The sequence below is a fragment of the Ammospiza caudacuta genome, chromosome 2, assembly GCF_027887145.1.
Source record: "Ammospiza caudacuta isolate bAmmCau1 chromosome 2, bAmmCau1.pri, whole genome shotgun sequence".
NCBI classification, from domain to species: domain Eukaryota; kingdom Metazoa; phylum Chordata; class Aves; order Passeriformes; family Passerellidae; genus Ammospiza; species Ammospiza caudacuta.
In genome coordinates this window covers 48077649-48092489 of record NC_080594.1, presented here as the reverse complement: position 1 = coordinate 48092489, position 14841 = coordinate 48077649, and the positions used below count along the sequence as shown (strand labels likewise).

Sequence of the window (14841 nt, the reverse complement as noted above, 5' to 3'; positions counted from 1 at the left end):
TCTAAAATGCATTTCAAAACATTTCAGGACCAGGAATCAACACAAATCTCAGAAGTGATTGGATGGAGTGATTTGATTTTGGCCCATGATTCACTGAGAACAAATCCCTTTCCATTACTAAGAACATTTTCCTTTAGAAGCCCAGCATTACTTGTGCTGCATGAGTTTGCAGATAATTAGAACAAGAAAAACTTGTGGATTTTCTGGTTTTTTCTCCTGCACATCTAATCCCAGTAAATCTTAGCATTCCTTCTCAAAGTAACCTTAGCTACAAATGCTTCACTGGAGTCAGACAACATTAATATTTATAAAGTGTCTAACTTGTGCACCTTATAGAGAGTGCAAACTGTTTTGCCTTTGAAACATACCAGACTTTGGGTTTCTGACCATTATTGTGTATCTTCTTCAGATCAAATCACATCCATGGCGTTAAACATAAAACCAGAGAATTCAGAAATGGAAAAGGCCTTTCTAATTGACTGACTCTCACTGCAAATTCAAGTTGCAATCCTTGGAAAAGAAGAATCTGACATGAAAGTGATGCTTTTCTTGATACTTTTATGCAAAGGTTTATTAGATAAGGCAAACTTTTATTACAGGTGCACGTCAGAAGCAGAGTTTGCCTATGCCATAGCTTCTTACTATAATCTCAAATAACACCTCTTCCATTCTCTTAGTGTTCAAGTCTAACTGCAAGCTAACAAAAACATCTTAGCATTGCATCCACATTTCATATATTTAACCCACCAGGTCTTCAGACAAGTTGGAAAAGCATCTTTCCGGTGGCATTTGTGAAAGCTCCTCCAGAAATGAATTGCCTCTGTGTAGTCCCCAAAGATGCTGGTTAAGCCAACAGAGCTCATTTGCATCAGCCCTGTGATTAACGTTTCCTTCCTGTTTCAGCCTCAGACAGGAACCATAATTGTGTCTCATTTGACTGAGCTGGTGGCTGTTGGACTTAACATGCTAAGGGAGGGAAGATCACTTCCATACTGGAATTTTTTGGTTTTGCATGCTCAGCAGAAATTTGACATGTCTGATCCCAAAATCTCATTTCCCTCCAGAATGATGTGAGCAAGCAGTACCTAACTTTCAGTGCCACAATAAAAGCAGTAGAAAGAGTAAACGCTGAACTCAGAAATAGTCACTTTTATTTTTTTTTTGACAGGCTTTTTTATGTGATACAGCTGTAATAGATCAGATTTTACTTTTACATCTGTTTAACTACACCAAACACGGTAACTCCCTATCTGCCAGTTTATGATTTATGCCCATGCAAATATGGAGAAAAGCAACAATTCTTAGATTACTGAGAAAGTGCTGCGGGCCAGCAAGCCAAATCTGCTTTTCCTCCAGGGCAGATGGAGTTTTGCAAGTCTCCAGTCAATCCAACAGAGATGATTTCTATTTCTCTTTGAACAGGCCACGAGTATCCCTTTGGAATCACAATGAGCCACATTCGTGACGCCATGCCCCACGGATCAAAGCCCTGTGCCTGCCCCAGGCAGCTCCAGGGCCCTTTCCTGCCGGAGCAGCTGCCCCAGGAGCTGCAGTGCCAGTTTGTGCTGAAGCCCAGCCAGGTGGCCGTGTGCCAGCAGCTGAACGGTACGTTGTCCCCTCAGCCCAGCTCTGTCCCCACACACAGCCTGGCCACCTGGCTCTGCTGCAGAAGGCACATGTGCCGGGCTGGGGGCACAGAGGACCGTGCAGGTGTATCTTCCAGCTGCTCTGGGGGGGTTTGCACTCTAGCACTCACTGATCTGAGTGTGCTGTTGTACATGTGTCATCTTTGGAAGTTACATTGTGACAAGCTGCCTGTCAAGTGATTGTTCTCAAGTCAGCAAAAGAAAGAATCTCTCCCCTGCAATTTTTGTGAGTCTTGTTAGCTGAGCTTCTCTCTGCAGCCCTTGCTGTGCTCTGCAACAAGGCAGGATGGTTTCACAGTTCAAGAATCAAGGCTTTGGCACAGAATTCCCATGGAACATTTGGGAAATCCTTCATCTTATAAAGTACTTAGGACAACGCTCTGCCTTACTGGGACCCTCAAGTGGCAAAGTCTAGGCAGGTACCTGGGTACCTAGATGAAGTAAAGTGAATAGAACTGAGCGGATAGAACTTTATTTCAGTGCTCTTTGAGTAAAATAAAGAAGGTAATATTTTCTTCTGCCTTTGGCCTTGATGCTGCAAAAATAGGAGCACCTGCTGTCTGTTTTGTACTCTGTTGTCAATGACACAATGACTGTGCTCTGCACATGATAAAACAAATAAGGAGATAGTGACAGGATTGGGAAATTAGACTTAGGGCAAGGATACATCCCATGGTGTGTTTTTGTTGTTCTGAACACCCTAGCATTTTCAGCTCAATTAGGTGCCTCACTTCACCATTAATAACCATATCATAGAAAAAATAACATCCACACTGTTTTCTTGGGCACTCCCCAATACTTAAAATCTTCCACAATATATGAATATTAATAGAATCCATTTGTAATGGTTTTAGAAATTAAGTACAGTGAAGCTATACCAGAGTCCATTACAAATTATTTTGGAAATTGATTATATTTTATATAAATTAATTTCCTTTCCACATGCATTCATCCACCCCCCTCCCAGTAATTTGTATCATATATTACTTCATGGCATATTTTAAGAATGAGGCAATCTAGCAAAGGGGTGTAATTAGGTTTACAGGCCCTGCTTTGGCAGCTGATGTTGACTGGCAAAAGAAAATAGAAATGCAAATCAGGCCTGTAGAGTTCTAATGCAGATGTGTTATCATCAGTGCTGTGCAAGCTGTAGGAGTGGAATGAGCCTGGCTTGGGGCAGCAGCAGCCTGGGGCAGCCTGCAGGTCATGCACAGAGACTGTGCTAAATGGGAGAAAGAGGCTTTTAGTGCATTCACCTTTCCTTCTTTCATTAGACAAAACCTGTTGAAGCGATGTATAGGTGTAAATGCTTACAAAGCAGGTTATCTCACATACAGTGCTGTTCCTTGTGCTTTTCCCGACTGTTTTAGGTTTGGAAAATGGCAAAAATTACCTGCATGCAAGCCAAGGCAATGGTCTGGCCTTTGAGCTTCAAATCAGCAAGCCAAAATCTGTGTTGGGTACCCACTGGGCGCACTGCCACATACAGAGTGAATATACAGAGTAAATTCAGTATCTGTAACCCCACACTTCACTGCCACATGATGTGCTGCCCTCCCTGCCATCACTTCCCTGCAGTGGGACACCGCTGTGCAGGATGTGCTGTCCCTGCTGGAGGCATCAGGGACCAGCTGCCAGCTCCAGCAGTGTGCACCAGGGTGGGACAGCAGTGCAGGTGCTGACAGGCTGGTGTGACTGAGAGCTGGCCCTCAGGTCATGTAAGTGGTTCTGTGGACACCAAATTGCATCAAGTGTCCTGGCAGGATGGTTAAAGCAGTACAGGAGAGTTTTCTGTGTGGAATAAATGGGGTCTTTCTGTTGCCTCTGTTGTAGCCTTTCAGCGTGTAACAGGAATGGTCACCTACCAGTTAAACATAGCCATTAAATTATGCTCATGAGCACATTGTTAAGTAGAGCTGAAGATTTATTTAGAAGTTTCTGATTAGTTTCAAGGAGAGGAAATGCCATTTCCATGGCTAGGACATTAACTATGACTAGACATTCCCTTCATGTAAAATATGAGCAAGAAGAGGTGGCTGCTGGGAGCTCTGACCAAATTTTTCCAACAAACTGGTATTACTTTTTTCTGATTCTGGCTTAGAATAATCCACCGGAGTGAGGCCATGAGGTCTTTGTGTGGAAGTACTTCTGCAGAGCAGTAATTGGCATCTGTCTTGGCTGAGAGGAGTCTGGCCTTGTCCTAGTATTATAACTTTGCAGAGGTTCAAGGAAAGAAAGTGAACACTCACCCCTTCTCATCTCTTCTTCAGCTTAAGACTTGTGAACACCCTTTAAAAGGGGGTATGAAAAGGATGAGTTTTCCTGTTTTTCAGTGAATGTTAGTTTTTAAGGGACAGGGCATTTCATTGGCACACATCAGTTGTTGGTTTCTGCCCTGGTGTGCTGAAGAACTGGCTGAGATTTCCTTCCTGTCCCAGGAGAGAGCTGCAGTTCCTTGCAATGACCCCTTCTTCACATTCTCAGTTTGAGACATGGCTGATAAGGGGGGAACAATTAGTAAAATACTGAGAAGAGTTCCTAATTTTAAAACTCTTTTTCTTCTATTCCTTGTTCTCCAAAGTAACTTCTTCATTTTTGCTTCCACTGAGATCTACTGGGTGTACAGAAAAAAACACCAGTATGTATTTGCTGCTGTGTCACTAGAACGCTGGCAAACCTTTGTTTGTGAAGCAAACTTTATTCAGGTGTCAATATCTAGTTCACCTGAAGGAAAAATTATCATTTTTCAAAGTTACAGGTCAGATATGGTCTCCCAAAACATAATGTTAGACACTGCCAGACTTGCATTTCTTGAAGCTTTGGACTGTTTAAAATGTATGTCCTCATTATTTTTTATGGAAAGCATTTTTCTTCAGGCTTTCACATTCATATGTTCACGTTTGGAGTTAAACTGTAACTTTTCATCCTGTAAGCATCTAATGAAAAGACTTCCACTCATTCCCAAAGGGAGCATGATCTGGAATGGAATGACCTATAATGAAAATCACTCTTTGAGCTAAAAACCAAATTCTAATAAAGTATTGGAGAGAAAAATCTGGTATTGTACCACAATCCTTAGTTCTGCAAGACTTGGTTCTGGCCTCCACGATAGCAGAAAGTAAAATGTTTGGGAGAAACATCTAATTAAAATGTCTGTGGGGTAGGCAAGAAACTAAATCAATGCTGATTGGCTTTGAAAACATCTCAGAAAGGAAAAATATATCAGATTCAGTTTTTCCCAGTCAGCACTTCTGTCATAAACAGTCCACCCTCCTTTTCCCTTTAGCAGTAACCCATGCTGTTAAGAAGACTTCACAGTGGCTGGTGTTGAGAAAGGTCATATAAAACTCCCATTTCTCTGTCCCAATACCAGTATTTCCTTCTCTCCACCCTGCAAACAGGAGTTTCAGTTAGTTGATGTCTGATGAGGTATGTTACAGTGGGGACAAGCAGAGCCCATCAGTGTGCTGGCAGCGTGCTGCAGTGCTGGAAGGCAGTGATTGAAGGGCAGGCACCATCCTTGGGCCACAGTCAGCAAATGCTTGGAGTGAGGACACTGATGATACTCCTGCTTTGTGGAGAAGAGAGCAAAGGCTTTTCCTGGTCTGAAAATGCCCCATCCCGTTAGCTGATTCTCTGTTGGTATTTGTGGGGAGAGTCTCCCACATTGTCAGGAGAGCTAGGATGTGCTGAGGTGAGGGCAGTGGATTTGCGCCTGTGGGTGGAAAATGAGTTATTTAGCAGAGTGCAGCTGTGTGAAGTCAGCAGGCTGAGGTTTGCCATCCTGCACTTGGTGGAGAGTGCTGGCATTGCTCCAACAGTGCAGGGCAGACCCTGGTGATCCCCTTCAGGGCATGAGTGAGGCAACACATTCTACACACACACACACACACACACACAGAGGTATGTGCATGGTGGATTAGGCTTAGCTGGATGCAAGGAGTTGGTTGAGTTCATGACATTTTTTCCTTTGAAACCATAGCAACCACCAAAACCCAAATACTGGAACTAGAATTGAAATGCATTTCTCGTAATAAACACCTTTCTCTTTCCCCAGACTTAAGCCAAAAGTCATTTAAAAGGAAAAGATCTATCATAAATTGGGCTTTTTGGCGTGGCCCAGGCACTCACTTGGACAATGCACCCCTCTCCTCAACATCTGCTGTTCCTGGGAAGCTCTTTGGCCTCTTACTAACAACCATCTGTGAGGATGACAACCTGCCCAAACCCCTCTTGGTGAGTCCCAGGCTCAGGGTTGGGTCTTACAGTGGTGGGATTTCTCTGTGTGGTAAATGAGGGTATGTTTGTAAAAGGGACATTGAAATTACCCAAGCAAAGAAACCAGAAAGCTTTCCATAGGGAAACCTCATTTGTGAGTCCCAGCAAGAACTTTGGTTTTGAACATATTCTGTGGTCAGGCCAAGTTAACAACAGCTTGAGAAATGCATGTGATCAGTCTGCTGCTGTGGGCTATTTCTCCTTTATAGCCCATGCTATAAGGCTGGTTCCCTAATCCTCACTCACACAGTGTAAATAAATGCCACATTCACACATATTTTTTAAACCACTCCCAAGATCTCTGTAAAATCCCCACATCCATAAATGTCTCATCCACTGTCCCATATAGGCAGCCCACGCATGCATAAAATGCCACCTGCCCATAACCAGGCAATTTCAGAGCCTTTCTTGAAGTCATTCCAGGGCAGACAAGCATCCTGAGTCCTCATTTTTGGTCTGACAGCACCCCTGCAAAAAATAGGTGGCAGTGTGGAGGCTACAGTATCATCTTTTCATCCTGCCTTGAGGGAGCTCTGGTGCTGTGGGTGCTCTCAAAACCAGCCTAGGAGCATGAAAAAGGTTGTCCTAGAGCCCATTCCTAGGCATAATTAAGGCATGTATGTGGCATTTTTGGTCATTAGAAGGCCCTGTTGTCAGTACAGCAGATGAAGTAGTTACAAAGTGGGAATGAGGGCCCTTCATCCTAGCAGCCTGACTTCTGGCTGGAAGAAATTGCCAGAACCCCACTGAAATCAGTGGGGTCACACCAGTTTACAAGAGGAGGTGTTCTGTCTCCTAAGCTGGTGCTTGATGTGCTGCTTTATCACTGCCTGAATAGTGAATCATACCATGTTTCAGGTCTTTTAATAGTGTTTTCTTTTGAAGAAGTGTGCATTTTTATTATTTAGGTTATTTAAATAAGCCCTACAGAGATGGACTCTGTGTGGCTATGATCACCTGATCTCTCCTTCTCTCTGTTTAAGAAATGAGCCAATGCTGCATTTCAGAAATTTCTCCAACACATAAATAATAGTAAATTTTATTTGAAAAAAAATCCCCAAAGTTACTAAGCAGAGAATCACAGCTTGGTAGACTTCGTGCTTTGAATTTTAAACATGGTGTTCATACCATAAAATAGAACTTCTGAATTCATGCAGCATCTCTGGAGAATAGAATACTGGGGAACTGAATGGGATTTACTTGCAAGAGAAAAAATAGCAGGGATGAATGCTGCAGGCATGCTGGATAACTGCTTCAGAGCTTGCAGCTTGCTTTCACAGCTGAAGGACTCTCTTTTAGTCATTGTCACACTGAATTGTCTTGCATCATAGCTTCATTCATGCAATTTCATCTGGGTTTGTTAGTTTAATAGGGGCTTCCCATTTTTATCTTGTGCATATTTTGTTCAAAATGTATTTTGAAAGGGTTTATTCATGTGCTAACACCCTGTGCTGTGGGAGTCAGCTTGTTTTGATGGGAGAGCTGTAAATTCCTGCAAAGAGAATGAAAATGCTGACTTGAGTCCTGCTGCCATGAAGGTGCTCCTCCAAAGTATCTGCACTTCCATTAATTCTTGATCTTGGACTTCTGCAAGAGTGAGAAAGAAACAGGAAAGAATAAAAGCAGAAGTAATAGCTTCCATTAGAGTTACTTGCTCTGCTGTGTGGCAGGAGAACCTACCTTACAGCCCAGTCTAGAAAAGTCCCCAAACTCCATTCCTTATCCATTACTGTTCACTAATTCAGTTTAATGATGATGGACCAGTGTCCCAGGACCCCCCTTTGGTGTCCCTTCTCTTGCCATCATTTTTGATAACTTGGTCCTCAGGCCACTGTGTGCATGCAGATAATCCCAGGGTCTGTGTGCATGTGTTTCCCCTTTCAGAGGGATAACCCTGACAGATTCTCCATGGCATGGAGCAGGCCTGCAGGAGTTCACCTGCATGTCTGAGAGATGGCCCTCAGGAGACTGCAGAGAACTAAGCATCAAAATAAGCATCTGGCAAATATCCTGAACTTGTTATCTCAGGAGAAATTTCTGCATTTCTTTTTCTCCTTGTTTTCCTTTTATTATTTAACAGAAAATATCAGTCCCTCCTATTATTTTAAAGGCTAGGCAGGAATCTGCTTGTTTTCCCTTCTCTAATAAGCTGTGTGCTTGTTTAATCCTGTGCAGCCTCACTGGCTTCAGGGGAGCCACAAGCTGAACTTTGTCCCCCTTGGAGTGACCTCCCAGGCAGGAGCACCTTGCCTCAGAGCTGGTTCTGCTGACAGCCCTGAGCTGCTTGCAGAGTCTGATACTGCTCACAAGCAGCAAAGGGGTAAAAACCTGACTCTGATCTGCTGTAGAAGTGCAGATATGTATTAACAAACAAAGCACTTTCTAGTTTAGATAAAAATCACTTTTTTTTTCAGATATCAACAGTGAAACAGAATTCTGTCTGTGGTTGGTGATAATATTAGCTACAGTGATGAGCAGTGAGGGTCTCATACCTTTCTGCAAAGCAGTGTCTGACTGAGGCCACTGTCAAATGCAAAGCTTTGAATTAGATAGACCACTCTCCATTTCCCATACCACAGCATTTATATGTTTAAATGACTTGGCTGAAACTTGCACGGGTCCTGGAAGGTCATAAAGAAAGTTAGTGCTCAGCAGTGGCAGCACAGTATTTCTGAGGGGATGTTTCCCAAAATGAGATCCCTAAATCACAGCTTTGCTGTGCAATTTGGCAAGATCTGGAGAGTGAGCCTAGATTGTGTTTGATTTCTGATATGTTTTAGGATGAAAAGGTTTTCTTCTGTGGCAAAAATGGCAAAACTACATTTTAGTGGCACTGGACAATAAAATATATTTATGGGAAATCCTCTTGGCCTTTTTAATTTTTTTAGGACATGCTTTCCCTCCTTTACCAAGAGGGGCCTTCCACCAAGGGTATTTTCAGACGCTCTGGAAGTGCAAAAACATTCAAAGAGCTAAAGGAGAAGCTTGATTCAGGCACTGAAGTGGACCTGGCCCATGAATCCATATTTGTGACAGCATCTTTGTTTAAGGTATGTGAAGATTGTTCCTGTCTCTCTTTTTGGGTGAGCGCAGCACAGATCCTGTGCTCAACCAGGGAGGGCTTTTCTCCAGGGACAGGCCCAAAGAGGAATGAATTAACAAGAATGGGTGGCACATTAACCTTGTGAGGATCTCCACAGGAGGCTACCATTGAATTAGCATGAGGAAGAGAAGTAGCCAGCTTGTTTTGCTGACAGCTTTCCTGAGGTCTGTGCTACAGCCTGGTCCTGTTACCCTCTGCATATGAAATACTAAAAGGCATGTTTGCAGACCTGTCTCCTTACACATCAGTACTACCCTACACTGCAGATCCTAGTGAGTTTATAGTGCTGCCATAAGATTTTGATTATTTTCTCCATGCATTGTACAGTCTTGTATGTCAAAACCAATGTTCCTTGTGCAAAAAAAGCATCATAGCTTCCCTCAGCCTAACTATTTTGGGAAGCTAGGATTTGGCCTTTTTCCTAAGCTGCAACAATTTCCATGTTCACGGTTGAAGTGTTAGGAAAGAAGAATAGCAGGACAATCAATGATTAGTTTAAGTACTCCATTGATTAGAGGAAGGAAGGTATTGATGCCTTGGAGTGCTTATGGTTGGGAGGTATTTGAGCTTGTCAGCTGAGGAGAAGAAACAGGGACTACAGATGAAGTGATAAGACAGACATTATGCAACATCAAAATAACTGGTCTCACTGCAGATTTTTTAGTTCAGCAATATCAGATGAAGCATTCAAATACCTCTATTTTGACAGGAAAAGGTAGAGAAAGGCTGGAAAATAATCACTTTAAGCATAATCTAAAGTGCCTCTATCTCAGATGATTTTCTTCTGTTTTTGGTGGTTGTATGTAACAATATACTTGCCAGCAAGTGCTGTCCTATTGATACATCCTCTTGTATCTGTGTATGTTATTCCTACCCCCTCACATGCCCCAGAACAGCTACTCACGTGTTTTGTTTTTTTCTCTTGATAAGGATTTTCTTCGCAACATCCCAGGCAGTATTTTATCATCCCAGCTGTGTGATAAGTGGGTCTCTGTGCTGGATCAAGGAAATAATGAAGAGAAGATAAAAAGCATCCAAAGGTGGTTATTTATATTCTCTACATTCTTTTCCTACAAATGTATATCCCAGAATTCAGAATCACAAATATTCAATTTGCAGGTTTTTTTTAAACAAGAACATATCTTTGACGTTCTCCCTGGTTTAATTAGTGGACCATATTACCTTGTTTCTGCATTTCCATTATCTTGACTGGTGTATATCTATGGAAAGTGGTCACTGATGTGAAGAACTCTGTTTTTATGTGTTTTCAGGTTACTAGAGCATCTCCCCAGAGCTAATGTTGTTCTTCTGCGTTACATCTTTGGAGTGCTGCATGGGATAGAAATGCGATCTGAAGAGAACCAGATGAATGCCTTTAATCTGGCTGTCTGCATTGCACCTAGCCTGCTCTGGCCTCCTGTACCCTCCACTCCTGATATAGAAAGTGAATTTATTAAAAAGGTGAGAAACACTTTGGTGTAGCAGAAAACCCAACCAACCTTCATCCCATTCAACCAGGCTGTTGGTTGCAAACATGAGAAGCTTGGTACCTCTTCAAATCAGGTCTTGTCCTCTTATCAGGGCTCCAGAAACATTCATCAGTCCATTCTCATAACCTTCCTAGGAGAGGGAGAGAGAGGTCATAAAGCAATGTCCAGTGTGTCAGCAAAATGCTTCTCTCTTCAAGAGGATCTGTGGTTGTGGTGACCCCTGAACAGGACAGAGTAGAATGGAAAACATGTTTACAAGGATGTTTACCAGGACGGTTTATTGGGTCCAGGAGACCAAGAGAGTAGCTCCTGGCTGCCTTCATGGATGACATTTTGCTCCTGTTCCTCATCTGTATGGTGAGCTTGTCCTGAGTTTAGAATAGAAGATCTGACATCTCTCTCCCATTGCTTTGTTGCAGATTTCTAGTCTGGTACAGTTCCTCATTGAGAATTGCTGCAGGATTTTTGGAGATGAAATTGCCTCCCTCTTTGGAGAAATACTGATGACATGCAAGAGGGAGAACAGCTCAGGTAATGCAGATTGACGTTTTGATCCTATTAAGACAGATAAACTCAGCCAGGCAAAAGACTGGTATATTCCATGGAAGAATGCTGTTCCTTCTTCATGGGGTGTTCCCAGATACTGCTGTTCTCTTTCCATTCAGTTCCCCAAAGAATTGGTCATAATCACTGATTCAACTTACCATAGACCTGGATCATGTCACAAAATGCTTTCACAAAGACTCTTGCTCCTGTACCGGTCATCTGAACCACTACAGTTAAAAAAGGAGGGAGGGGAAACAAAGAAAATTTTAAAAGAAAAAATTTGGTGAAGGTTTCCTCTCAAATCTAGAATTTTTGCCTCAGCCTTTGTCTTCCCAAAATATCAGGAGTGATCAACAGTGGTCATAATACAGCTGTCACACCATTACACTAGGGTTGAAAGTGTCTGTTCATTATCAAAAGAGAGAGATCTCCAGAGTTTCAATGGGACATCCAGATTTTGCTGCTAGCACAGAAAAATCATGGAACTGGTGACTGAAGGTGTTTGGCAGACTAGTTGACAGAGCTTTCCAGATTATCATTAATGCTTTTATTTCTCCAGCCCTCTGATTTTGATGAAGTTTTGTGTCTCTCTTTAAAGTATTTCTGAAGCAGCATTTTTGTAAAATAAATTTTGTCACAGGTGGCCTGTACTAAAAGTGGTAATGGCACTTGTGTCAGCATGTCTGACTGACTGTGTGTGGCTGTTTCAAACTCCTGATGCTCTGCCTCCAGAGAGATTGGGTGAAATTTGGCCTGCCCCCTTCCCAGGAGTGAAGCACATAGGGTCTGCAGTGCTGGGATGTGCTGGCACTGAGAGCTCAGACCCACAACAGCAAGGTCACAGCAGCTGAATGAGCTTTCAGGCAGGCACTGAGGCACGGTGACTGCCCGTGCATGAACTGTGTCTGCTGCAAATGTGAGATAAGACAGCTTAGCCTAACCCAGAGCAAAAGAAATTTAATGTAATTCCAATTATTGCAGGTGCAGGATAGGGTCCAGGTGTGCACTGCTCAGTGCAAATGAGGTGGCTGTTTAAGCTGAGCCTAAAACTTCACAGTGTTGCTCTTAAAAATACTGTATTTTCTGGAAGAAGTAGAGGTAAGAAATATATACCCTGTTCTCTGCATTTGTCTAAAAGAAGGATAGAAAGATTAAATGCTGCTTTCATTGTCCAATAATGAAAAGAAAAAATAAATAAATTACCAAAATATGTATACCATATATGTATCTATGTATATAAATTATTGTTTACAGCTGGATTAGCTACTATCCATTTAAAAAAACCAAACCAAAGCAAAACCACAACAAAAACCCCCAAGCCTTATTTGTGCCGTTATCCTGTATTTCTTGACTGAACAGTAGCTTAGTACTCACTTTAGCTTCTCCAGTTCAAAATTAAGGGAGCAATTTTTTATTAAATTCTTAGTACTTTTGCTTGAAGAATCTTTAAAGGGCAAATGCTCCTGAAAGTAAAGGATACTTGCCGGAAAAAAAAAAAAAAAAGGAAAAAAAAAAAAAAAGCTGCTTGTCAGGAGGGCGGTTCAGTCACTGATGTGTTAACACTTGGTTTGTCCTTGCAGATGTTGCTTCTCTCCATCAGAACGACTCTTCCTATGACAGCCTGGAAAATGAGGCAAATGATGAAGCTGACTCTTCCTCCAGTGACTGGATTAAAACCTGTGATCAGGATTACAGAAGCAGGGAGTCTGTCTTCACTCTCAGCGACGGCGATTCGGAGCAGACAGAGGTGGACGAAATCCAAAGCCAAACCAAGCTGAAGCAGTTGGAAATTTCTGACGACGCGCACCCGAAGTTTTCCTTGCAAGACAACTCAAGCAAGTCTCCCTACTCCAGTGGTTTCCCCCCGGGAGCTGCCTCGGGTGCTCCCAAGGCTGTGCGGAGGCAGCGGCGCTCCTCCGAGCCAACGGTTGGCCTGCAGGCCCGCGGTTCCGGCCGCGCCGAGGACGCCGGGCCACGCGAGAGGGCCACGCGCAAAGCCAGCTGTGACGTGGTCCTGCCTCACGGAAATGAGGAGTGTCTCTGCCAGCGCCGGTCGCTGCAGGTGGAGAGGCAAAAGCTCAGCAATCAGAGCTTGCTTGTAGGGATTGATGTTGGTAGAAGTGACAACACAAACAAAAACGTTGAAAGGAAAGACCTGTCTCATGGTCTCCTGCCTCCAACGCCAGAGGGATTAAATACTTGCTCAGGATTTAGCTCTTTTAGCCAGTCTTCTTCTGGGACATCTCCATCTGTGTCGTCAATTTGCTCCCTGGACAGTGCTTTCTCCCAGTTTTCAGACCAGGCTCTGTTTACTTTCAGTGAAACCTCCTCCCCTTTCGACAGCACTTTCCAGTTGCTAAAGAAACACGAGGATGCTGCTGCTGCTGCCGCTGTGGCTGATGACTGTTTCCTTCCATCCACCACAGTGCCACCATCTCCACAACCTACTGACACTGGGGCTGAGAGGGGCTTGGTGGGGCCCAGCAGCAGGTCAGCACCCCTGAAACCTACTGATGGAGGCCGTGGCTGTTGCATTAAGCCCGACCTTCAGCCATTGCCTCTGAAAGTCACTGGGAGAGACGGACTTCATGAGCAAAGAGGTGGTCTAGAAAAGCATTACAGCAATCCAAAGTTTGAAGAGACTGACCAAAGCTTTTTGCAGAGGAATTTTAATGCTTAAAATAAACACCATAAAGAAAATGCCTTTGGTGTTGATGTGTGTTCATTTTAAGTTTAACATCCAGATTGTTCAAATTTAATTGAGCAGTCCCCGGACTCACAGGTTTTCTTTTTTTAGGAAACTGAGTAATGTTCCAATATGAAGCTTTGCGGGAACATTGCAGGAATAATAAAAATTGCTGAAAAGCAAGCAAACAGAAATCTCCTGAAAATCTGGAAGGGACCCAGGAGGTAACTAAGGCCAGTGTCCTGTTCCCTGACCCTGCGAGGGCAGCGGGCTGCCTGCTGGGCCTCTGTCCTTGAGCACTCGAGTGTTGAGCCTTGCAGATGTGAGTCCGAGTCCTTTGTGCTTTTGATGTAGCGTGCAAAGTCAGCATAGCTTCCATAACTGTGGTACTATACTACTGTTCTGAAACTGATAAATATGACCTTCATTGTCCTCCAAGGAGTGTGTTGTTTTCTGTATGTTTATACAGTACGTTCAATAGGTGTAGTTATTTCTTTCACGCTGCAAAAGAAAGAAAAAAGTAAACCCAAAAATATGTAAAGGGAAATGCTGAATCTTGTAACTAACACCTTGCAACTCTATGTTTCATTTATTGTGCTTTGTTGGCTGTTTTGTTCATGTTTAAGTTGTGAATAGTTTCTTAACATTGCTGTAAATGGCATTATGTATTATTGCAAGCAGAACACACGTCATTTTATTATGCAAGATCTAAAACATAAAACCACAGAATGGATTGGGTTGGAAAGGACCTTAAAGATCATCCAGTTCCAACCTCCTGCCATAGAGACAGGGATACCTCCCACTAGACCAGGTTGCTCAGAGCCCCATCCAACCCAGCCTTGAATACTTCCAGGGATGGGGCATCCACAACTTCTTGAGGCAACCTGTTCTAGTGCTTCACCACTCTCTGAGAAGAATTTCTTCCTAATCTAATCCTGCTCTCTTTTAGTTTAAAACCTTGCCCCTTGTCCTGCTGCTATCTGCCCGTATAAAAAGTCACCTCCCTTCTTTTTGTAAGCCCCCTTAAGGTAATGGAAGGCCTAAGTGAGGTCTACCTGAAACCTCCTCTTCTCCAGGCTTAACAATCCCAAC

At 43.1% G+C, this 14841-nt stretch overlaps 1 protein-coding gene across 1 annotated transcript in view; it reads left to right on the top strand.

Annotated features, from left to right (window-relative positions):
- The window catches only part of ARHGAP20 (Rho GTPase activating protein 20), a 56494-nt gene extending 42751 nt beyond the window's left edge, over positions 1-13743 (top strand). The window contains exons 9-15 of the mRNA XM_058800160.1: positions 1423-1605; positions 5704-5882; positions 8813-8974; positions 9958-10067; positions 10299-10488; positions 10937-11048; positions 12644-13743. Of these exons, the coding sequence (XP_058656143.1) occupies positions 1423-1605; positions 5704-5882; positions 8813-8974; positions 9958-10067; positions 10299-10488; positions 10937-11048; positions 12644-13743 (2036 nt within the window). The remainder of the gene's footprint in view (positions 1-1422; positions 1606-5703; positions 5883-8812; positions 8975-9957; positions 10068-10298; positions 10489-10936; positions 11049-12643) is intronic.
- Positions 13744-14841: the final 1098 nt, after the last annotated feature.